The 26,552-nt window shown below is 38.1% G+C and overlaps 1 protein-coding gene across 1 annotated transcript; it reads right to left on the reverse strand.

The window, feature by feature from the left end:
* Positions 1-26,082, reverse strand: sh3gl3a (SH3-domain GRB2-like 3a). The gene is made up of 11 exons (XM_026293899.1): positions 25,882-26,082; positions 9,657-9,725; positions 8,772-8,844; positions 8,503-8,646; positions 8,207-8,340; positions 7,681-7,839; positions 6,872-6,975; positions 5,705-5,829; positions 5,554-5,586; positions 4,974-5,039; positions 1-4,379 (listed from the first exon to the last, which is right to left on the reverse strand). Exons 1-11 carry the CDS (start codon positions 25,924-25,926, stop codon positions 4,177-4,179), a joined length of 1,155 nt encoding a protein of 384 aa, XP_026149684.1. The 5' UTR covers positions 25,927-26,082; the 3' UTR covers positions 1-4,176.
* Between the last annotated feature and the right edge of the window lie 470 nt (positions 26,083-26,552).

Genomic DNA, 26,552 nt, shown 5'->3' on the forward strand with positions numbered 1-26,552 from the left:
TTTGTTTGCCATTTATTTATGCAATATATTTATTAATATATCCATTTACAACATCTATAAAACACCTTTTGCATAAATTATGCTACTGAAAAAATAAAACAGAACTGCTTAGCCAGTTTCTTTTGCCTAGAATGAATTCTAAGGAGAGACTTCTGTGGACTACAAAGCCGAACAGGTACAGCGGTGGAGAGAGTCTTTATTTTAGTGTATGAAAGAGTCCTTGACACTGTGGGGCTAACTGCAAAAATATAGGTTAAAATACGCAAAGCTTGGATTCAGTCTTAAATCTGTAAACAAAGTCAAACACTTTGGATTGATGCTTCCACTTGTTCTAATTACATTTATAGAATGTATTCTATAAGTTGCGCTATTCTAAAAAGGTTCTTTGTTTTCTGAAGACTGAATACAGCATTATAAAATGTGATGGACATTCTTTTCTGTGATGTGTTGTGACTGTGTTGCAGACAGCACCCTGTGCTAAGAACTCCTCAGTGTCCAAAATCCATAAAAACAATCTTTAGAAAAAAATCATCATGCAAAATGTTGAACATCTAAACAACTGCAAGCTAACAGTAAGTATCCAATACATTTTATTTTCTCTCTATTGAATATAAAGTAGAGTTGGTCCACATACAATAAAAGATAAACCTAAATAAAACATGTAAAATAAGAAATGTAGTTAATTGACAAAATACTGGGATGAACACCCAAACCTGGGTTTAGGTCTGAGGTTATATCTTTTCTTTGTGGACAAAACAAAAGGAAGGAATTGCACACCGGTCTGCAGGGAAGAGGGTCTTTGTAGAATTGCCATGACAATGTTTTGGAGTACTATAAATTCTTAAATAAAAACTGGTATTCAAAAAATGGAAATGCACATTTCCTCCACACTAAGTCTATCAGTAAAACAGCGAGTCATGTCCACTCTGCTGAACATATTTTCTCATATTTTAACAAAAATACTGTTTTTATTTAATGAGTAATCCCAATCACTCATGCTTTGCCATTTTTGTGCACTTTATATTAACACTCCTCATTTTCTTCCTGGGTGGAAGTGGGAGGAATCAGAGCTGCAGAAAATTCAGGTTTTGTCGCTTTAGTTAGGAACAAAACATATAAATACATTTGCTGAATTGACCACACAGTGAATGAAAATCTAACACTAAAATGAAACTGCATACTATTTAGATTGTAAGTTTTATGGCTAAAGTATAAAGGCTTGTACTTTTGACTTTAAAAAAAAACAAACTACATTTCTAATTTTATTCTAATTTACAATTTTCTAATATGTTGAATGTAGGAAATTGCTAAACTGGAACAAATTAGAGAAGAGAAACAGAGAGCAGCAGAGTGGTAAATTGGACATCACTGTGTTGTACTGATGGAGTTGGTTACTGTATGTACACCTGCAGCAGGTTTTGAATTTGCATTAACAGCAAACTAAAACTGAAGCAGATCAGAAAATACTTCTTTCTAAAATCTAATAAACCTACAGATCACAGAATATTAGAAAAAAGTTTCAAACTAAATTTTCTCTGCAGATATTGTAAATAAAAGGCCTATTTATGGTAATGCACCTCTTGCACATCTAGTGGCATTTAACTGGTCACTCTATACAGGAGAGACAACTGCTGGCTACCAAGATGTTTTACCAACTCACACCATGAATTCAACTCCTAAATAAATGTCTTCACATATCCTACTGTGTATCACTAAGTCGAATGGTTTTCACAAGGTCACAGGATCCTCTACTTCCACAGACTGTCTACGTCTGATTTAAGATGTTATACAGCCATTTTTCCAACCAAGATTACAATAATTGAGATAGTGGGTCCATTATAGCACAGAACAAAGAACATATAAATCTACCACTTTTACTTCATGTATATCTGATATGGTAGTGATTCTAACCCTGTTGTGAATAACACAAAGTGCAATGCTGGAGAATTGAAAAACAAAACATTAACAGTCAAAAAGGTGCTTGTCCATAAACATATGGGCTAGGTAGACTCTAAAGCTTCAGTGCAATACAGACATTTCTAAAAGCACTTTCAAATGGTTTCAGTGTGACACGACATTCATCCCTATATGACAGCCAGGTCAATACAGTCGTTAGATTATGTCACAATAGGTCAGAGCATGTAAACAGACAGAGCAACATTCAGAGAGATGGAGTTCATTTCAGCTTGTCATAGTTGTAAAGACGTGTTCTGGGTGACACTTAAGAGCACAGCAGGCAAACAGGCAAAGTCAGTTTGGGAAGAGGAAAAGACGTAAACAGAAAGGTACAGACTTACAACACAAGACAGGCTCACCCAAAAACAGGCAGTCTAACAGAGCAGTAATATACATCATATACTGTCTAGCATGATCCCGTGAGATGTGAGGTTTCAAACACTGGTGAGTTAAGTGTGATCACTGATCAATAGCTGTGGCTTGAAAAATTCACAAAACAATAAAAACATGTCTCAAACAACTAGTGGAATGTTTGTGTGGAAACGAAAAAGTGCCATTGAGCTAAAACCAACATTGATTTCATTTCACATTTTAAATGATTATTCTGGTTTCTAACAACACTGGTGTTATTGTCACCATTTTGGTCATCACTGCTACCAGTAGTGATTATACTGGAGTCGTCACAGTAATTAATGGTATCTGGAAGGTCTGACGGGAGCTGTCAGATGATAAGAAATATTGTAAACCAACCCTGATTTTGTGCATGGAAACAGCGTTTGCAAAACCATGCCAAAACAGACAGGTCAGACATGAATAAGCAAATTTGTAACTTACTAGCTGGGTAATAATTTTACCTTTTACCTTTCGCAAAAATACATTTGGTTTAGCTGGAATTTTGTTCAAGACGGCATTAATCAGTTTTGTTTGGCCACTTAGGGGCAACAAACTGAACACTACACAATTATTAAGACCTACTTATGCATTTAGCAAAAACGGAGCAATATCCACCCAATGCAGAGGGAAATATCTGCCGCTTCAACTGCTATATGTTGCGTTATGCTTACCAACTGGTCTCTGACTGTCTGCTTGGTGCTTGGAGCTTGGCAGATAGTGTAAAGTGGGTTTATCAAAACGTTTTTACAATAGCTCCCTACTGCTGGAAATAGGTTTATTACAGCTGTGAGGCTGAACCAAAATACAAAGGTTTTACAAAAACAGAAGAATGAGTTGAAAGATAATTGGTGATAATTGTCTGTATGTTCATCACTGTCACACACAGTTGTATCACCTATTGTTAATAAAATATTCATCATTGAAGCTTTAAAACCTGTATAATTGGTTTCTTTATCCTTCTCACTTCTTTTAAGCAACACCCAAATAATTTAATCACTAAAGGTTGTAAATAATGGCCGAGACCTATTAAAAACAAGGCATGAATTACCCTTGACCTCACAAGGCATAACACATAACAAGAGGCTTGTTTTTGAATTAACAACACACCATAAAATTATTTAAAATACAAAAAAATAATCAGTGGCATGTGTGACACTGTCGGGGCTTTTCTTGGGCAGCAGTGACTGAGAAAATGTGTGTGTATTTTTATAAAACATAAACTCTTCTCATTTTTAAAGGGTTTAAATTAAAAGCAATTCCTATTTTCTTCTTCTTTTTAATTTTCTTTTTTTAATAATTTGCTCATCCCTAATAAATTCTATTCTTCTCCATTACATTTGGGTGAATACCACATCATCAGATTTACATATCTCAAAACTTCAAGCACTTCAGGCAAAGCCAACCAGGCTCATTTTTTGTTGAGGGAGCAAAAACAGGTAAACAGCTTAATGAGATAAACTTGTATCAGGACAAACGAAGCAGCCTCACCTGATGGATTACAGAGTTTGATGACTGCTGACATTTTCAGTTTGGTCACGCCCAAAGGACACAAAGGGTCCCGCCAGACAGTGTCCCACTTAATGGCTTGGGTTTCACTTGGCTTCAGGTCCATAAATACCACAAACAAAAATATTGTCATTTGATTAGAAGTTGGACTGAGACTAAATGACTACTGCTCTGGCTCGGTTTGAAAATCAGAAAACAGAACATGTTTTTCAGCCTCAGTCTAATTCAGCCCCTGTATTCTGAGGCCCGAGTCGAGCTGAGGACACAGGCTGAGTGTGATGAGGCAAGAGGGAGTCTGTGGAGCACACGAGGTGCTGGATTTCACTGAGGCAGAGGCACAATGACCTCCACATAGTTGATGGGAAAGAAGCCAGATTCACCATTGATCATGCCCTCATACCAGTTCTCGTCTATCTGGTTGGTGAGGATAATGATGTCGCTCTCTTTGAAGCCCAGCTCGCCCTCGTTCTCTGGCTCAAAGTCATATAGGGCGCGACAGCACGGCTGATCCAGCACCTCCGACTCTGCACCCAAACACAGGAAGAGATTATAATAATTCCTGAATATATTATTTCACTCCTGCACACTTATGAGAAAAGGCTCATTTCCTACAATGAAGAGTCACGTAGGGTCATAACTACTAATAATATAATTACGAAGGTTTACGTAAATTATGTTTTTGAGTATCATTAGGTCTGAACTGTCTGAAAAGGGCACAGCATCAATACGTATTGATGACACCTTCCAACAGTTTTGGCAAAAAAAGAAAAAAAAAAAAAAATCAGACTACACTGACTGATGAGATATGAGAAATGGATTAATGCACAGGAAAAAAAAAACAAAAAAACCAGTATGTAAACATTCACTGGATGGAGTTTGGTTAGTTGTCAGCACTCCAAAATACCTGAAATCAAATCACAGCTTCCCTGAGTATAAATTGTTAAATTACTCGTCCCAGACCCCAAAGGCCCTAACCTTTGAAGAAGAGATGAAACCAGCTACACGTTTGATTTCAAAACTAATTATTATCAAACTTTTCATTGATTAATTTTACACCAATTAATGTTTTCAGGAGTGATCCACACAGATATGAATGCTGAGTTGGTGGCGTTACTCACGGTGAATATTGCCATTGGTAATGGGGCTGTCAGGCCATGACAGTGGGACAGAGGGTATATGATCAGCTGGGTGAGATGAGACAAATGGAGATAGTGTTGAAGACAAGACAAGACAAAACAATGCACACACTCAGTGTATGATAAAGAAATCATCCTCATAATCTACCACTCCATCCTGCATGTACACTAGCTGTGTCTGACTTTTACCAGCAGAGGGTGGCAACGTTTTTTCCATCACTGCTACAGATTCGGGGTGGACGTACACTCACAGAGCACATCGTTAGCAACACTTCTACAACTCAGAGCAATCCTGCCCTGAGAGAACAGCCCTGCCATAAAATCTTTACTGTGCTAATGTTTCAATTTTTGATAAAATTGTGAGAAATGCATGAAATCAATAATATGTTTATTACTAATGGTGGTGCTGTACTAGAATGCATTATATTCAAAGGTGCCTATATTTTGTTGTCTCCATGTCCATATATGAGAGCATCAGAATAGCAGTAATAGTAGCAGTGGTAATAATAGTAGTAAAGGTGAAAGCCTATAAATCCTAAACACGGTAGAAAGGGATACGTACTTTTCCCATTGACTGTGTGGTTGATCTGGAAGTCTGTAAGGAACAACAGAAAAAAGTAGACACTACAACTCAAACCAAACAATGAAGGTGGAGCTGACAGAAAAGCATGAAAAAGAAAGTAAAAAGCACTGATTAAGTAAAGACATGGTACCAGTGGACTTGATTGAGGAGCTGTAGGACAGGCCGTTGTGCTGACTGTTGTCCAGGGCTTCAATGCTGCTCCTGATGGACTTTGGTTTGAACTCTCTCTTGGGTTGGTTGCTGGCTGAAGAAGCTCTGCAACCAAAAAAAAAAGTTCCATAAAGCAGAGTCACTGATTTAATGTTATGTTTTGGAAACTTTCCTTGTTTAAAGTGTCTCCAAGAAACTCCAGTGGTTTATGAGGGTGTTTGAGAAGACAAAAAAAAAAAAGATTTCACTTACTCCAGTTAGACTGGAATGTCTAAAATGAATTCAGTATCAGGCTGGACGTTTCTTCCCCAGCATATGAGACAAAGCAAAGCTTGAGGCAGACCTGGACTGGAGATTATCTATTATCTAAAAGCCCAGCCTTAGTACACCTGTAAACTGGCAGTAACAGCCAAACTGTGTGTATATTAATTACAAATATTCAACCTTACTCTCCCTCATTAACCAGAGAGCCTCTGAAAATCTCACTCACACTGTCCTTGTGATGTCGTACTGACACTCTGGCTGACATGAACTCACTGTTGAGTTGGCTCCAGCAGAACATATGTTACTGCATAACAAATTACAACTGCAATAAACAAGAGGATCCTACTGATGCCAGAGAAATACATGAATATTCTACAGTAAAACACTTAAGTTACTGCGAAACTAGGCATCTAAATTGTTTCCCAATTTAAATGTTTCTTGGATAAAAAAAAAACAAAAAAACTTTACTGTGTACATACACAGTAAAGTATAAATATGGAGGAAAAAGTACTGGAACACATTTTTATTGCCAGTCATATGTAGGATGACACTGTGCACTAATTATGGCTGCTCTTGAGTCAATCCTCCACAGAGCAACAGTGCTGATGGCAGCGTGCCTCTTACACCTCCAGAATGACACAGAATGTGTGGGCTCATGCTGTGAGACGGTGCCATGTAATACATACAGCACATGAACTGTAGTACACAGACACATAGGCTTATAAATATACCACTTCCAGAGCTGCTGTCATCCATGCTTTTGATGTTATAACCACAATATGAATGAATAGCTTTGAGTCTCCCACAGAGGATAAACGCCGAAAAGTAATTACTGAGAGCAAATCAAAGTGTGGCCTCAAGTACAACAGATCACCATCCCTACCTCTTCTGCAGCTTTGTGCTCAGCTCCTCCAGGATTTCACATGATTGCCGGTGGTACTCTAAGGCGGCCTCAATCAGCGCTGCCAGTTGACTCACCTGTTCCACCTGTTGGCCCACATCACCATCATGCACACACACACACACAGGTAAATGGTTAGATTTTGTATACACTGAATGTCATGTCTACAGTGTTCACAGGCCGTCAAACGTTTGGACACATTTTCTAATTCAATGTGTGGGAATGTGTGAAAAAACTGTATGTATGAAACTTCATATTTTCTAAAGATATAATACACTTGTTATGTGGACAGACCTGAGGCTAAGTGTTAAAATCTGGGGGGAAATTTGATTTGACTGAACAAGTGCAGTGGATATAACCTTCTGCAATTACTTTGTATTTTATAAATCTACAAATTGAGAAATATTAAATTTGCACAGACACAAGACAAACTTGAAAACCTTTGTTGACTATGAGGTCAGACAATCAGAGCCTATATTTAAGGTAGTTAAAACTGAAAACAGTCCCTTCATATTGTGTTACTTTCATCAGGAGAAGGCCTAGCCCCTGGGGAGAGTGAGAAGTCACTCTTTAACATAACTCAGCAGAAATCAAATCAGTAGAAAATAAAAACTAGCATGTTTATGTGTAAGTATTTGGTTTACCACAAAAGTATTTTGAAATTCCTTAATAATATATTTATAGATGCATTTCTATGTGCACGTTTCTAGTAATAAGTTGTGTATTCATTTAAATTGCCAGTGTCCTTCTGTTTACTATTTCCTGTTGCTATTCCAGCTCTGTCGTCTTACATCATTCTCCAGGAAGTTGAACATGCTCCTCTCGGCCAGCTCTTTGCTCTCCTCAAACTTCTCCACAGCCTGTCGGATTTCCTCTTCTGGGATTTTCCCCTGACGCTTCTTCTTGTAGTCAAAGTCTAACCGGCGGCCCTCCAGTTTCTTAAGGTGGTGCTGCAAACAGAAACAGAAACATGTTGGTATGTTTTTTTTATATCATGTAGCAGGAAAGAACACATTGGATCTGTCCATCCCTATTCAACAAGCATGGACATGCAGGAATTTTCTCTGATATATCAGAAAGTGAAAAGCAGCTTAAACAACACAACATGCATTGTGTCAGTTTCTGACTAAAGTGAGTGACACACATAAACCCCACACTGCCTATTCTGTTTGGACATTCTGGTTATGAGGTACAAGTGAATATTTTTGTTTTATGCATCTGCTTACATCTGATTAAGCCCTTTCTATTTCAGAGGGAATCACAATACTCCTTATTCTACCTAATTTTAGTTACAGGATACAGGCTGCTGCAATGTACCGTGATCTCTTTAAGGTCCTTGTCTTGTAGATTCTGCAGAGGGTCGATAAAGTTTTGTTTGACATTTATGTCGAGCGAGTCCTTCACATCTGCCATTTGCCTCATAGCCTCACCCATATCCACCAAAGCAGAGCCTGCAGGACAGAGAGACAAGGTGAATGAAAACTTTTGTTAAAAAGAGAAACGGCATCTGATTAATCAAATCAAAACAGTAGCAAACATACAGAGTTTGTAAATGAAAATCCTACCTATAAACACCAGATATATAAGAATTTCTGGAATATGAGAATTGGTACCAAAGACAGAGTCCTCTCCCAGTTCATGACCGTAGCGCAGCATGCAGTCTCCCAGCAGTCCTTCAGTCTGAGGGTAGCCAGTGGTCTTCACCTGCCCACGGATCTTGGACACTGTGTTCAGCATGTTGAGTTTGGCTCGAGACGCTACAGGGGAAAAATAATGTACATTTATCAGATAGTGGACTCATTCTCAACACAGCATTTTGTTTCACTGACAGAAAATAGATCAGAATATTTTCTAAGAAAATAATATATCAATGTTGTTTTACCTGGGTTAGGTTGGAGGTATTCTGTTGTTTTGGATAAAAGATCAAACACTGACTTGTTGGTCACCTCAATTTTCTGATGTGAAAAAGACATTAAAACATTAAAAAACAAGAGATGTTGGAGTTATGAGTATTTTCTCATTCTGAGGGATATTTGAAACTTTACATTCAGTTGTCCAAGCTGGAGTCATGGTGAAATATTACCATAGTTAGAACAAAATGTGAATGAAGATAATAATGACCAATAAACCAATAAACCTTACCTTACCTTTCAGCATATTTAACTGCAATCTTAATCACTTACTATTTGATTTAAACTTTAAACTTTTGTATTAACTGTAATTAATAACTACACTGACCTAAACACTGAGTATTTCAGTTCTGTCTTCTCTACTCTGATAACAAACAAACCAGAAAAGACTATTCAACAACTTGAAAAGATTTTAATTTTAAATCTAAGATCAAAATCTGAACTCTTTGATCTTAGATTTAAAATTAAAATCTTTTCAACTCTAACTATAATAAATGTAATAACCTGCATCTTCAGGTGGCAGATTGATTGTACAGGTTTGTGTGTTTGGCCACACAAGAACCTTCATATCTTTCTGTAAATGTTTTTGCTGAAACCAAGTATTATTTTCATTGAATATGCATTAGAAAGAAATAAGAAATAAACAGTAAAAAAAAGAGCAAATCTCATGTCATTTCAACCAAACCTGCACCACTGTGATTGTACGGATATCACCACAGTAATAATCATTTGTTCTGCTTGTCTGGGGAATCAAAGACCATCGCCACAGTCCATCCTGATAACAGTTTAATAAGCTGAACACGAATTAAAAAGGATTCAGAAAGGTCTTCCATCACCATCATCATCACTGAACTCACCCTCTCCATCTCCAAGAAGTCTTCATCAAGCTTCGTCCCCTCTGCTCCACTGATCTTTTCACTGAGTAGCTGCACATTAGAACAGAGAAAAAAAAAATCTGAGCATTGTTTTCGTTTCACACAAGACAATAAATTTATTGTGTTACAAAATGAGAGTTAAATAGATTTGGGACATCTCAGTCCCAGCAGTTGTTCCTTAATTCATCTAGCATCTCCAGGATTTGTCTGAAGATGACACCATCCAATCTGTCTACTTGTCCACAGATGTTCAAATAAACTCAAGCTGAGCTGTAGAGGTTCAGAAAAACATGCTGTATGTGAATTAAATTAAATTAATGATAGATCAATCCATGTAACTGCAGCTGCATCTTCAGTCAGGATATAATTTAACTGTACTTTATGAATTAACTCACTTGGATATATTCTCACCTCTAAAACACAGTGAGAAGTATGAGCAACCTTCATGAAAGCCTCTCTGCTCACACACAGCCTCATATCACTTCAATAAATGCATCATATGAAAGATGACAATTCATGAACAGTTAATGCACCATCAGTGTGAGTGGGTGTAGGCACAGGCAGGAAGGGATGGGAACAGTATTAAAGTATCTCACCCAGCTGAAAGTAATATTAATTCTACTTAAGATGAAAAAAAAAAAAAAACATATAAAAAAACAAACAAACAAAAAAAAAAAACAAACAGTCTGGATAAAGACCACAGTCACAAAATTAAACAAAGCAATAAATGAAGGCTCTGGACAGTGCAGCGGTGCAACAAGCATTCCTAAATTACATAAATGAAAATAATGTCACATTTCTTTCAGCAGCCAGAAAAAGCCTCATCAAGGCAAGGACAGATATGTATAAATAAACTCCACACCAGCTGCAGCTCAAATATACACAATGGTTGCTGTCATTCTCTTCTGAAGTACAACCTTCAGTTTGTTATATTCACTGATCTGAAGTACATACTGTGTCTTCACTGTGCGCTTAAATGTTCTCTGCAGTTCATGTAGGATCAGCTGCTTTACTCATTCATTTTCAATGCTCTAATAGGAGATCGTGATGGGAGTGACTGTTGAATGAGCACAGAGCCCAACACAAACAGAAATCCTCTGCACACATCACTGAAACTGATGCATTAAATCACTGACTCAACAATTAGATTTTTTAAACCATGCTGAGGTACACGAATGATCGCCATAACCAATAATCATGTCTCATGTGCCATTGTTGTGTATTTTTTTAATGTTGACAAACTGCTAGACCTGGCCCAAGTGAACCAAACCTTGCTCTGAGCCAGGGAATTTGCACATTTACAACAGGTACCAGCAGAGTGCAGTGTTTCTTCTCTGCTGACCAGCTGTAGCTGATCTGAAATATCAGTTAAGATAATTATAAACCTTTCAGATGGAGCTTCTGGTATGCAGCCCTCAATCACAATCTCTCATATTAGTCAAAGCCATAAGCTGTTGATTTATGACAAGTGTATTAACCTAGCAGCAGTTTATAGGGCAGGTTTATTCTTTCTGGAAATTGCAGCATATCCAATTCACAAACATCCATAACTACACTTTAAAAAAAAATCATAGAAAGTGACACAGCACGTGAAGTTAGCCTAGTAATGCTGCAATTACTACTGGTAGTAATAATAATAAAATCTCCACGTTCATGTTACTATTTTTCCAAGCCCAGTCTCTTAAAGTCTGCAACCTTTCTGAACTGTCTGGAAGCCTTCACAAAGTGTGCTTGATGTCCCTTTTGGAAGGGACTTTTCTTGATGAATTGTGGCTTAGGACAGTACTCAGCACTCGGACTAATGAACCCATTAAGTCCACATCTACAAATGAAATCCACTTATTTGGATTTACCACATAGAATTAAGAAGAATTCATTTTGACGTATCACATTAGAAAAAGGATCCTGAAACCGCACTAGTTCAATGGAATCCAACCAGCTTTCATTTTCTACTGCTCACGTAATGCGACAAGCCATAATGTACATTACAGTCCTTCTGTGTACATTAATGTAGGTACAGCTCTTCATCTCATCCAAATAATAACAAATGAACAGCAGCACTGCCTTGGCGACTGCTTGAGTATGAGGTTATCAATTCAGCTGCTGGAAAACAACATCATGTCAAATTGTAACCGAGTTGGTGATAAACAAATGACATGCAGAGGTTTCATCTCTGTCTGCTGATCACACAGACGACTAGAAATTTACATCATTTACAACTTCAGTTACTCATCACGTCAACAGGAAAAGCAGTGTAAGTGACACATGACAACACACTGCTTTGCAATTTAGTCACAGACTCATTCAACAAGGCATTTGGTCACAGCCTTTTCTTTCAAATAAGATCTTTAACACAATATTGTACTCATTTAACATCAGACAAACTTTTTCATTTTGTTTTTGTACTAATCAGATGGATTTGAAGTATTTTGGGACAAAGAACTGAAATATGTTCATGTTTCTTGCCTGGAATTATCAGACTAAACATCACACTGAACGCTATTTAAAATAAAAACATGTGACAAATCCAGCCAGAGAAACCCAAGTGATCAGACATATTTACTTGTTTCCTTATTAAAATGGCTTGACTTGATTGACTGTCATGTTAAATCCTTTATGACTATATTTTATCTTATACAGGAAAGTGTTATTTTATCTCTGTGTGTTTAAACATGATCCTCACTTCACGGTGGCATCCTCATGGAACGCATTGTCTTGTTATTGCACATTATTTGTATTTCCTCTGGAAAGAACTTCACACTCCTCCCCATGTGAAATGAGCTACGTAAATAAAATCACAGGAAGGGAAGATTTGTTGGTTTTCTATGTAAAGTGCCTTGAGTTGATCTTACTGTAATTTGGTGCAATACAGATAAACTGAACTGAAGCAAATCACCGCTATAAAAACTTGAATTATAATGGCAACTGACTGCCAAACTTTGAAAAGTAATCACTGCTGAATACTTCACTTTAAAATGAAAGTATTACTGAATTTACTGCATTGAAATATTTGACTGAACAGTTTTTTTCTAAATTTATGTTGTGTAAATTTCTGAATTCCTGTTAATTAACAGCCTGCATTTACCATGCAGCAGCCCTAATACAGTATATTATAAACCCCACAGGTCTTTTGAACTTTAGAATATTAAATGCCACTAGAACGTCCTGATGCTTCATCGCCTGATGTCACTTTCTCACCTCGCTGTTTCTCAGTCCTTTAATAAACATGGACACGTGGCATTTCTGTCATCAGTCGGTTCAGCTGTATTCAGTGATACCAAATGTGTCCATGTCTATTAAAGGACTGTGACACGGCGAAGTGAGAAAGTGAGAGCAGATGATGTAAAGATGAGCTAGTGGTTAAAAAGCAGAAGTTTCAGTGACAACACAGCAACTTCCTGATGATCTGTAATGGTGCTTTGCCAACTTTCATATCTCAGGTAAAACTTTTCTTTCTGTCTGTAACTGATTATATTCTCTAATGCACTTTTCCCCTTAATTAATCTCAGGAAAACTTTTGATTGTATTTTAACTGCACTGAAACCTTTATTACCGTTATTTCACTATTTGAAAAGCAGCCAACCTCTCATTTGGAACTGGAGCCTGTGAATGACTTTAATGGCTCATTAAAATATTAGTGCATTAATCAGTTCAGTGCAGCATCTACTAGTACTTTATGATTTTAAAGCTAGTGTTGTGTAACACCTTAGATTATGTGATTCAGATATACAACGGTAACACCTGGTGCTGAATAAACATGCTAAGCCTGATGTCTGCATGTGTGGGGAGCAGGGTAGGAAGCTGTGGCCATCACCTCCAGGATATGGCATTGTATTATAACTGTAAATGACTGGACTCACTGGACTCTGTGCTGCTGCTGCCAGGTCTTATGTAAGCAACAAGACTGCAAACAGTATCCTGTATGACTGAGGCTTTGGGATAGCATGTGTGGGGGAGGGGGAAGCTGAAAACAGCAGTGAATCTGGGTTGATGTTGTGTATGTGTTTGTGGAGGTCATACAGTTTTTCAAAGTGCAGTGTTGCTGGTTATCATCACACACTTGAGCACAGTCTAGTCCATTGTGCTGCTGGTCTCATGTTTACTTCAGCCCCCTCTGCTGAATCCATTCAGGCGAGAAACAGTATATATCATCTGAAGCCCTCAGTACAATTAAATCCAACAACAGGACTCAGTATTGACCTGATCAACACAAATCTTCAACTGTCATCCACAAAGCTTTACCTAATTATCATGTGAGTATGCAGGCTATCTGAACACTTTCTGAAAACACTCCACTGGTGCACTGATGTCTTCCCACAGTTATAAGGAACACCTCAAAATTGTAAGACATTTTATGGCTTAAATACTTAAAAATTACTATATTTGCAATTATGACATATTTTCTAGTAAATCTATGATTTTATGTCACAATAATGAGAAACAGATTCTGTACCTACAATTTGTTTTACAAACAGCAAAATAATGTCTATAACTTTTTTATTTGGTCCGTGCAATGCACTTCTGCAACATAGGTCTGAGTATCAAACTTTACCACTTTCTGAGAAAATAACTGAAGTAGAGTCAGTCAATACAAGCACTCATAATTCATTCACCGTGTTTGGCAAATCCAAAAAGAGATCCCTACTGCACCTGCCCCAGTTCAAGTCATGTTTGTTTGTGTGTATGTGTGTAAGTCTCTAATACAAGTGCTTCTAGCAGTAGCAGCAGTAGGAGAGTTGTAGGTACCAAGTGGGTCAGAGCCTGGGTAAAATTAGCCAACAGTGTAGAAATGAGCTCAATCTGGCTGCCAGGGCCTTTCTAGGACAGTGGGGGTGGGTGGGCCATGTGTTGCAGAGTAAAATGAAGAGGAAGGTACCGTTGTATCACAGGTTTTCATTGAACACTAATAAATACAACATTTTAGGAAAACACTAGACTGACATCAAACTCAAGGCTGCGAGTTAAAGGTGCATTAACTAAGATTTTACTGTTATTATTAAATCAAGTGAAAATGGAACAGGACGTGGTGTCTTTCACTACCCCCCACCTACGGTCCTTCTGTTGGTATCCCAGAAAGACTTTCATTTGTTGTAGAAAATATAGAAAAATATTTCACTAATGTGAAATTGATTTAACTTGCAAACATTTTCACTTGTTTTCAAACAATAAAATCTTCAAAGGAAAATGCTATTTTTGTTGAAATATAAATGATTTAGCAATTGTGAAGCTTGAGAGGAAAACAGAACCTAACCACATTACAGTAAGATTCATGGTGTTACATTAAAGGGAGAAAAGGGGAAGCAGCAGTGCTCACTGGGACAATGACATACTCCACAGCCTCATGCATTACCCCATGCTGCAGAAGCAGGTGACAGCTGGAGCAACAATTGACTGCTGCTGGTCCTGCTTTAATCCACTGACTCCATGTAATCTACACGTTAGAGCTACAATTATCACGAGCAGTGAGCTGAGAATGAGGTCAAGAGTCATTCTGAAAGTAAAAGCATTCAGATGGAGAGGGGCTTTTACATGAAGGGACTGTCCAGCATGCCACGACCTTCACCGTCAGGATGTTGGCGTTTTCTTCAAAGTCACATATCAAAAACCCACGAGCACTATGTGTTCATTTATACTGATTTCTTTGATTGTTCTTGCAACTGTGTTCGTACTTCCTGCACTCTGAACACAGATGGGCCTGGGGGAGCAGAGGGGATGCACATACTCTGCTTGTTCCTTCCTCTGCAGAGAGCACACACACATGCACACACAGCGGCAGCACAACATCTTTGTGTTTTCTCTCACACTGCTTAGTCTGCAAACGAATACAACAATGACCCAGCAACCAAATAATAACACTAACACATCAGTGAAGAACATTCCCAAATCAGTTTCCAGATTTTCCCAGGCATGTTAAAAGATAAAAGAAATTCATTTATTATAACTGTGGTCCTATATTCAAAGGTCTAAACCATCATCTCTATAATTCCCTACTTGAAATTTGCATTCTGAGAAACCACAGTACTTTATGTCCCACTAAAAGTGAAATTATCCCTTGCAGCGCTTTCTAAACTGTGTCAATTCTACATTATACTGTATACATGTGGTTAAATGAGTGTATTTACTGGCTACTCTACTACCAGACTGAATAATCCTGAGCCAATCAAAACCTATGACCACTATTGCTCATTTCAAACGCCTGCAGTTTGGGAAGAAAATAAGTAGAGCCCAACTCTGGTCATAGATCAGTGCAGCTCCAGCAGAGGTCAGGACTCCCATCACACCACTGCTAGTTAACTTTGCTACTCTGCCCGGTGAACGAATGCTGCTGAGACAGGAGAAATGGCCTGAACTGAAATGGAGAGGTTATTTTGCCAAAATCAATAAATAGCAAGTGACGTGTCTGCACTTAATATACCTGCAGATGAAGAAAAGAATGTTGTCTCTAAATGCCAGATCAGGATTTGCAACAGTTTCTGTACGTACTGTGCAACTTATAAAAGACATGATAAGAGCCAAGAGAACCAAGTCAAACCTGACACTTTGACCCTCAAACAGCAGCCTTTTTTTTCTTTCAGTGAGCGAGAGCCTTATCTTCAAAGTCTAAATAAAATAAACATTAAGCACTGGGTGCTAAATCTGTATTGTTACTACATACTTGTGGTGAAAAAAAATCTCACAAAGGTCCTACTGCACATAGATATACAGTAATAAGCAGATGATGATGGCAGCATTTATTTCTCAATGGCCTGTTCTCAACTGCCTCGGTGTGTGTGTGTGTGTGTGTGTGTGTGTGTGTGTGTGTGTGTGTGTGTGCGTGTGTGTGTGTGTGAGGGTGTGTGTGTGCGTGTGTGTGTGTGTGTGTGTGTGGAAGCTGCATTCATCATAAACACCAAAACCCTATATTTAGATATGACAGCTAATCTCACCGAATCATTCCTCACAGTAAATACAAAAGCCTTACAAATCTCAACTCACATTCCTCAGGAACTCACTCACAGCAATGTGCCCAAATATTTTTTCACACTCATATGTGAGCAAACGGCTGGCACTGTAGAGTGCTGAGTCTGCAGCTCACCTCCAAGCACATAAATTCTGGTTCAGCTGCAGGTGAATTCGTAACTGCAGGTTTTGTGCTCAGCTGCTACTCTGATTGGCCTCTTCTCAGTGGCAGTGGTAGCTGAGCCTCAATAGTGTACAACATAATACCTTTTAAAAAATGTTGTTATACTTATTTGCTTGTACTTGACCTCAGCTGGAAATTACTGGGTGGCTGCAGTTTCCAACTCAACCCACCCACCACTGAACAAACAAACCTCTGCTCAAAACAGCAGGAAGCTCACAGCTCAATCCACTCAGACAAACTTGTTAAAAGTTTCTCTCATTATCTTTGTGAGAATATAACTGCTTAGTGTCAGTGACACATCTTAAAGTTAAAAGGAGTCCACAGTTTTAAATGGTGTGTACAGCTCATGTATCCACTGCATACACTGCATTAGTAGACTGAGCCCTGCTCTGTCAACTCCACTTTGCCTCTGCTATACAGCTCCTTTGGGAGACACAGTTCAACAACATGGCTCTGCTAACACACACAAACCTGCAACAGCAGAATTCCTGCGTACGTGTGTGTCAGCCAGTGATTCACCTCCTCGAGAGATTCACATTGTTTTTGAAAGGAAAACTGTTTACTCCAGTAAGTCATGAGCTTTGACTTCATTTCACTTTCCCCTCTATCATTAGAATATTTTAGCAGAGGAGAGGAGAAGGTGACAGACTGAGCATGAGTCATAGAGCATCACCCTTTTGTTTTTCATGTCTTTCTGTAAGTCTTTCTTTGCCTGTACCTTGCAGTCAACCTGAAATGCCTCTTGACATGTCTAAATTAATTTCCCACAAGATCCACAAGGCTGCAGCTTAGGCGAGACTGTGCTGAGTATTATCTCAACATTACATTAATTGGTGTGAAGAAAATTAACACCCTGTGAAATCTGAATAATTGAATTAACCTTGCTGTCTTCAAAGCCACCATTTCTTATTAACCTTGAAATATAACATCAAATCCTTTCCATGGTGTTAAGATAATTTCGGTTTAATGAGCCTTTGAGGATATTTGAGGACTTTATCTTAATTTTAGTTTGATAAAAGTTTAAGAACTAATGCTTGATTACATTTCTTGTTAAAAGAAACTGTATGTATGTATACCCAAGCCTCTTATCTGCTGTTTCTGTTTATACTGAAATAGTCCCCTAATTAAGATACATTATTGGTATACAGCAGCAGCAAAAGTTTATTGTTACATAATACTGTTACTACCAATCCATGACTAGGTCTAAGAAAATACCGGTAAGCAACCAGGAAGGTGCTGGGGAAAAATTTTTTATGATCGTTACGTTTTAATAATTGGTCTGATGGCAATAATCAAATGTTTCTGTAATATTAGTGCTAAAATTCCTTTACACAATAGCTTTGGATTTAATTAAACCAACCAAACTGAACACTGAACTGCATATTGCAGCTCTTTTGGCTTCTGCAAAAAGAACCGTACCAATGTATGACACCATAGACAAAGGCATTAGCCTGCAGCTAATCCCAGTTGACCTTTGGTGAAACACCATGTTCAGCCAGTCTATAATGGTGCCACTCTATCGCAGAACTGAGACATGGAGAGACATAAATATTCACACCTACAGTATTTCAGAGTCCCCAAGCAACCTAACCTCCATGTGTTTTGACTCTGAGAGGAAGCTGGAGTACCCAGAGCAAACCCACGCAGGCATGGAGAGAACATGCAAACTCCACACAGAAAGTGTGTACATAGTACAGTATAGCTGTGGTTACAGTGCTAACCACTGCATTACTGTGGTTCCTGTCAAACTCCAATCCTATTTACAAAAGCCTAAAACACATTAGTAGGTTGTGCATTTGTAGAAGAGAGCATTCATGAAGCAGCTATTCAGATGATGCACCAAGCAAATTACACCACCAGCATTAGCAATCTGTATCTACTGTAGTGAAGTAAGACATCTGACACTGTCATCCATATAACTGCACAAAGAGGTAGGGGACAAACAATTTTATTGTACTAGAAATTCCTCGTGTTTGTTTTTCTAGAGATCGATCAACTTTAATGTTCTTATGAGCACAACATTCAGTCAAATGTAAATACTGTGCACCATTTCCACATATAAGTGGTATTTCAGAAACATTCAGATCTCCGCTACATCACCCACCACTTAAAATAAAATTCACTCAGTTCAAACAATAGTTTGCCACAAAACATATAGAGGAAATGAGTGGTGGGACCAAGCCATGCAATAATGTGCTATAAACCAATGATCTGAAAGAAGCTAAAAAGCTGAGTAGAGCTACAGAGTTGAATGACCGATTTGTTTCCTTGCTGGCACTCACACCGTTCCTATTACACACAGACTGGAGCTTTATCAGTTGTTTGAGACATCACCTTAGACACACTACGATTACACCATAGTCACCCATGCATACCAAAGCTGCTATAAATTTCATTTCCTTTAAGTAAACAGAGATTTATCTGTTACAGGGGTATTTGTTGGGCTTCTGTGTACATTTATCTGTCTCAAATAAGAGCAACAAACTCTGTTCATCAGGGGCCAGGGTCAATACAAGGCTGACAGCTGATTATTCACCCAGCTCGATAACCAACAGTACAGTGTTGTAAAGTAAAGCTTGAGATGTCCATGACTATGAAAACAGCCTTTCATTCAGCATTTACTGTACACACATACAGTTACACCTTGTGTGTGCTGTACTGGGTTAATATGGAACCAGAGCTTTCACAGTCAGACAGTTGTTTTTTGTGTTTGTGTGTGTGTGTGTGTGTGTGTGTGTGTGCGCGTGTGCGTGTGTGTGTGGAGGAAGGTACTCAGGGTTGTTAAGCCGTGGGTGGAACTCTATTCATGTGTTCAGTGTGTGCAGGAAGGAAGAGACAGGAGGCAGTCTAGCAGGCACTTGTTTTCCTTTAAGCCAGCCATGCAAATGGATCTAACCTCAATTTACTAAGACATACACTAGTGAACAGAAGCTGCTGTCATTTAATGCAAGTGAATTATCATATCCTCATAGACTCAGTGAACAAGGTTGTCAACTGAAAAGTGCCAAAGAAACTGCAAGAACATTAATTTTATTTCAAAACAAGAAAGCATGGCATGACATTATTGGATTAATCATCCTGCCATTCCTGGTACTTGCCTCATTAGCGTTCTGTCTAGAGGAGGGACACACTTGTCCATTAACAACAGCAGTGTCATTAGCTGATAATCCTTAGCCAGTACTAACGTTATTTTTCCTTCAGTTAGGCCTGATGGAGCCAGTGAGCATCAAATCATAAAGATAAGCTAGAAAACATGATACCACTCATACAGTATTTCTCCTTCATATTTTCCTAATAAATTTCTGTTTGTTGACTGAGAAGGCAACTGAAAATATGAACATCACAAAATGCAAATAGATATGTACTGTACTTGACTCAAAAGGAACAGTGGCAACCAGTTCACTTCTGCACACTTTATTCTTGATGAGTTTTGGAAATTTTAGTAAAAGGTTCCCCACATTCTAATAAAAGGAGGCTATACAGTGATATTTCTGGAAAAAAAAACATCTATCTCCTTTTAATTTTAATTTTAACAAAACTGTCCTGAAAAAACCTGAGCTGCAGAAAATTTAACTGCAATGTGTAGTACTGCACGATATATTCGAAACACTACTTCAAATGTGCCTTATGTACAGAGGGAACCGTGTGTAATCTGATAATCTATTAGCATAATACTGTACATACAAATCTCCACCAAACAAAAGCCAAGCTGGTTTTTGAATAGTGTAGATGTCCACAGTCGTCTGGTAACAACTCTGACAAACTAACGTACTAACTAATAATGCTTTAGTCAGCGAACTTTGCTAATATAAACTTTCCACAAACTAAAAGATATACTAAAATATTAGCCACACAAACAACACAAAAACCCACATGCCAACTTAGAAGTGGATCCATAATGAACAACTACCCTTTGCTACTTCTTTTTGTCTTCAGCAATTTGCCTTCTATTTCTGTTTTGGTAGATTGCATCAACCTTTTCACATTGCTTTTTACGCCATTATCCTCTGCTTCTGCACCCAATTGTTTTAAATCTGCAGCAATCTGCATTCCATGCCAGCTGCAATGTCATTTCCTCAAATGTATGAGTAATTCAGCAAAGGTTTCCCACAAACTGTTTTTCAGTGTGATGAAGGCATCAGCGTTTGCTACCAAATAGCAGTTCAATGCATGGAGTAAGATTTCTGCTACTTACTATGACAATGTAACACTGACTAGTTCTCTGCTGATTTACTTCATATATGCAGAGATTTGCATCAAGTTATCTTTGAGTTCTAAGGGAATACTCTTACAGTTTAAAAATTGTTTAGTATATTGTTTGATATCTTCATATTTATAACATATTGACACATTGATTTATTTAAAAACTCTCAAAAATCACAAAGACCGAAGTAATCTACAACTAGTGACAGGACTGTTTTTTGTTTTCAAAGTAGAACAGAACAGCCACTGGTATCATGTTTCACATTCTTTTTTTTCCACCAAGACAAACTGACTGATCCATGTCACAGTGAAGCTGCACACACTGATAATGACCTGCTAACATGTTAATGAGCCATTAAGCCGTCAGCCACAACACCAGGCACTCCATCATTAAAGATGGATGGATGCTTTTCAACAAGGTGTCACTTGTATCTACCTAGTGGCACCGTGTTTCTGTTCTGTCTCAGGACGCAGGTACACACAGGCTATTGTGACATGTTACTACTGAAGAGAAAAATTAATTCATATTGGAGGTGTACATGACACATGACAGCACATACTGATCTTTGCTTTTTTTATTGGAGCTGCTTGACTAAACGTTTCTGTATGCTTTAAAGTGTTTGTCAGATGGTCTAACAGCATCTGAAACTATCATCACAACAAAAACGCCTGCAACTAAAAAGTGATTTTTAATAAGATATAACATTAGTCGTCATTTTCCCACCTGTTCTCCATCATATGGTTGGGTTCCTGTTCTGTATCCAGTTCTAAGATGACAAAACACCTGGATACATCAAACTTCAGGGAACAAATGAATCAATCTCAGCACAGAAAAAAAAAAAAGAATGGGGACAAACTGGTGATAACTCAGCGATAACATACTGCATATCAATAACATTTAAAAAGATATTTAGCAGTTCCAATAGTAATGACACAACTGCAAAATGCAGAATGTGCAGGGAAGACTTCACAAAAAATGGAGGAACAAGAAATTCTTTAACTATTTCTCTGATGTCCAAAACGTTAAAACAAAACCTTTTATTTTTGATGAGTCCACCACCACGGTCAGTTTGACTCATCTCATTCTGGGACCTGTAGCAGTGCATCAGCTCAGATTCAGCTAATGTTAAGTGCAACTTGCAACAATTCACTTCACTGAATGATTGTCAGTTTTATTTTGACTGTGTTGTGCCTGTGCAGCTGCAGCACAACCCCCCAGTGAGGAGCAGAATGACATGGGACAGGATGACTGAATGTCACAGAGCAGTGATAAAATACGTGGTGAACCTCCAATTGAAACGAATAGCTTCATCATTACCTTGGTTAGAAAAACCTGTATTTTATTACATTGCACTTACAGTAAGTTAAATTCTAACCAACAAACTACTTCACATTATAGCACATTTGCTGTGAAGCACATGTTACGTGTAGAGATGCAGCAGTAGCTTAATGCGCCAATGTTAGCGAAAAACAGTTTAGTCATTTAAATCGGGCCAGAATTAGTCACGTCTGTCCAATACCTGATCCTTTTAGGAAGGTTAGTATCTGCATTTTATGCTTTTATTGGAGAGCAGACAGTACAGAAACACTGGGAAAGATAAGAAACAAAGCCAGATTTGTCCAGGGATGTTGTGATTACATGATGTTCCCTGTTATCTTCTGCTGCATGAGAGATATTTGTACATCTGGTTGCAGCCATGGTCACTGCCCAGATTTCAGGAAGCAGGTGAAATACCAAAGAATATTTTACACACCTGACTTCCAGTGCTAAAACACTAAACTAAAAACATCTTTGTTTGCTTATTTTGCATGTGTTGTAAGTCCGACTGATGCGGTGTGTCTATTTTTACAGACATTTTTCTCATGGGTTGCCAGTAACCGGACAGCACTGTGGGTGACGTAAACGTTAGAAAAGCTCTGAACTTGGCTGCTCATCACTGCATGACTCAGAACATCATTGCGATCAATCAGGAGGGAGAAAATACTTCACACCAGGGGCATTTTCGAGGGAAATCACTGCCCACAATAGGGGAAAAAATATTTAATTATTTCACACACAAGAAATAAAAAGAAGTGAACGTGTATAAACATTTCTACATTTGAGATCTGAAAATGGCTGTGAAAAAGAAACTGCATATTTAGGTCAATGAAAGCAGTCAGACAACCACAACAGTGAGGAGCTGACAGACACACAAACAGGAAGCAGAAGGATGACATTTAGCTCTTGCACATGGGAATAATTCCACAAGTAATCAGATATATAATGACATTCATTTTCTCCTGCTGAAGCCCAGATGTCTGTCATGAGATTTCCTCTCTGCTGTGAGAGAACAAGAGATTGATGCGATGAACAAGACAGTAAATTTCTAGTGTGTGTCCTGATCTACGGTTCACCCAGAAACAGGTCTAAGGTACTAGCTAGACAACTGATGGTATCTGGTGTTGGACTTTCAGTGCAATACAAGATATGATGACAGTTATAGCCTGAGGTAAGTAAAAGAAATGTTTGTTTCTGGTATCACTAGTTTCGTAATTTCGTCATATTCAAGCATGAAGCTCTTTCCACAGTACAACAGTCATGTCACGCTCCAGTTGTCTTCATTTATCTCTTTTCTAGAAAAATTCTGTTTTCACTCATTAATTACTAATCACGTCTACATTTTAGTCTTTCAATCACTGTTAACCACAAGCCATAAAACCTAACATGTCCTGCAACAGCTGCACCAAAACGTTTTCCCACTAAAAGCTTTCAAGTAGCACGAGCCACACTTTCTTGCTTCATCATGGTGTCTTCCCCCAAAAATAGAAAGACTAAACAAAAACCATGTGAACAGTTTTTCTGTTAAAAAAGAGAATCCCAGAGCAGCAGAGTGGTATGATATGACTATTGTTGTATTGACTTTGTGCTGTGCAAATGTACATTATGGTAAATTTAAACGATACGAAAGAGAAAAAAAAAAAATCACTTCTGAATAAACATCTCAATTGTTTATATAAATTGGCAAATTTTGCCCAGGTTATGTTGACATCAGATGACATTTAGTTGTTCTATCACAGACTCATTGGATGCCAAGTTAAACTTCCTCGTCTCCTCAGACACTCTATAAATGTGTAAGTTCCAACTACAATTGCAACTCTCTCAAAATGATGTCAATAGAAAAGCAATCGATTGTTCATCCCAAACATGAGCCTTTACCATGTTCTAAAAATTGTTAAAATGAACATAATTACTGGCCTCGTGCTGTACGACCATCAAATTCCTCCTGATGCACCTATTTAAGTTTTGCTCCATGCAACAAATTGCTAACAACACAACCTTTAAATCTTTTAATTCAAATTATGTCTCTAATTATGTTTTTATGTTTAAAGATGTAAAATTATACATTGACTTGTCTAGATGTCTACTGTGATCATTGCACTGCCCAGACTTGTACGCTACGCTGCATGACTGAGCGCCTGTTTTTCCAATAGCAAGCCATTAAAACAACCTGAAAGTGAATAAGTAATATTAATATTAATATTCAACTGAAATCAACTCCAGAGGAAAATAATGTGCGTTCTTATAAACACAGTGTTTGGAGACTAAGTGTGTTACACAGTGAGTTCTTTGAAAATCTCAAACGTATGTACAACAAAAAGACAAGCATATGGAGAGAAAAGACTTAGTTGTGCTTGAAGCTTTACACCAACATAACCATTCTATGTACAACAGCTAAATGCTTCAACAGGCCACATGTGTGACAGCACAATGCCTAACAGATGGACAACAAGCCTGTCTCCAGTCTAATCCAAGCCATTTCCACCTGGAAATCTGGTATTGCTTTGTTTATTTTAACGGCACGGGTTCTTACAGGTTTAAAAGAAGCTTAAGACATTTCTGAATCACTAAGCACCACTGCTCATTGAGACAGATTATCCATCAGGCAGCATTTGTTTCCATTGACATATCTAAATGTGGTTCACAGTTAATCACAGCCGCCCACCATGGTGGAATTTGATGCCAGGAGGCTGTAGGAACAACAGGACAAGATGAGATTTTTATGACTAACTTTAAAGTGTCTTGAATGAATGGATTTAACTATGGCACACACTCTGTGTGAAACTGTTCTGGTAAAGAGCCTTGGTTCAGTGTCTGTGATGGCTCCATCTTACCTGCAAACACCTGGTAGTCTACAGAAAACTCGAGTCCAAAACAGACCCTTAGATGAAATTAAGTCGTGACATCTGGACAGAACATAATTAGTTAGCTGTCTTCATTGTTTAAACAGTCTTAAAACCTAGCTACTATAATGAACCTTTTTTATAGTAAAGATAAACTTGGTTTCCTTCTGTCTCTCAATTTTAGAGATTCACAAACGATTATCTTTACTTTATCGATAGGATGACTAAAATAAAAATATAAAATAAAAATATAACGATGTCTCAACTTTTCGAACACCTCTTGATATTGTCACATTAATTTTAGCCCGGTAACAAGAAACAGTTGAGATATTTTTAAAGGTAAGTACGTTAACTTGGACGGCAATACCAACGCTGAAATATCGATGGGATTGTAATATTTGATATACGACATAAAACTAAGCCCAAAAATGAATGTGTGATTGCCTGCGTGTGAGGAATTTTTAATTTCGCAGATTTTTCAATGGAGTTTGGTGTGACGTTGTGTCACGAACTTAGCTACAGGGTGTAAAAGTACCGTTAGTGACACCTTAAAACCACCGAAACAGTTTCTGAACCGGTACCACGATCCACCACGTTTAAATGTAAGGATTTAGATTCGGTTACTCATGTTGTTGTCACCTGATTCGGTTCACCGTGAGCTGCAACCATGGTCCACATCCAAACAATTGTTATAACGAGCAATAACAGACGGCTCCATACCTGACTGGCTTTGTGGAACTGCTTCTTCAGCCCGGCCACCGACATCTTGGACCGACGACAAACGCTTCAGCCCTCGACAGAAAATGTTTCGTGAAAACACTGATTAAAACGGGGGGGAAATTACGTTAAAGAAGGAGCCAAGCGAGTCCACAACACCGCACTCATCAGTTACAACCGTCCAGGATTGCAGCAAGAGCTTAGCAATACCGGAAATACTCTTCTCAACAATAAAAGCGTCAACGCTTTTTATGTCTTCATGTTTGTTTAAATTGTGCCTCCGGTATTGTACATAAAAACAACATAAATAGTGTAAGTTGTGGAAAAATGCTGTCATATTGTTTTATATATTATAAAACAATATCACATTGTTATTATATTGTAATATTGGGTTTTGATAACATAGGCCTATTAAATTTCTCATTCCTTTCCAGTGGAATTCTGTATGCATATATATAGATGGAAAGTAGCCTCATTTCGTTTTTATGTGTTTCATATTCTCAAGACTATTTAATGTATTTATGGCACTGCGCAATCACGGTTTTAATTTGAAATTAAAGACCGGATATGGGATTTAGGTGTTTTGGTTACGCGGAGGACGAGAGGGTTTCCTGAATCGCAAAGATGCCGCCACTTCTCAAACCCTATTGGCTGACAGCCTCTTGTGCGGAGGA

The sequence above is a fragment of the Mastacembelus armatus genome, chromosome 3, assembly GCF_900324485.2.
Source record: "Mastacembelus armatus chromosome 3, fMasArm1.2, whole genome shotgun sequence".
NCBI lineage: Eukaryota > Metazoa > Chordata > Actinopteri > Synbranchiformes > Mastacembelidae > Mastacembelus > Mastacembelus armatus.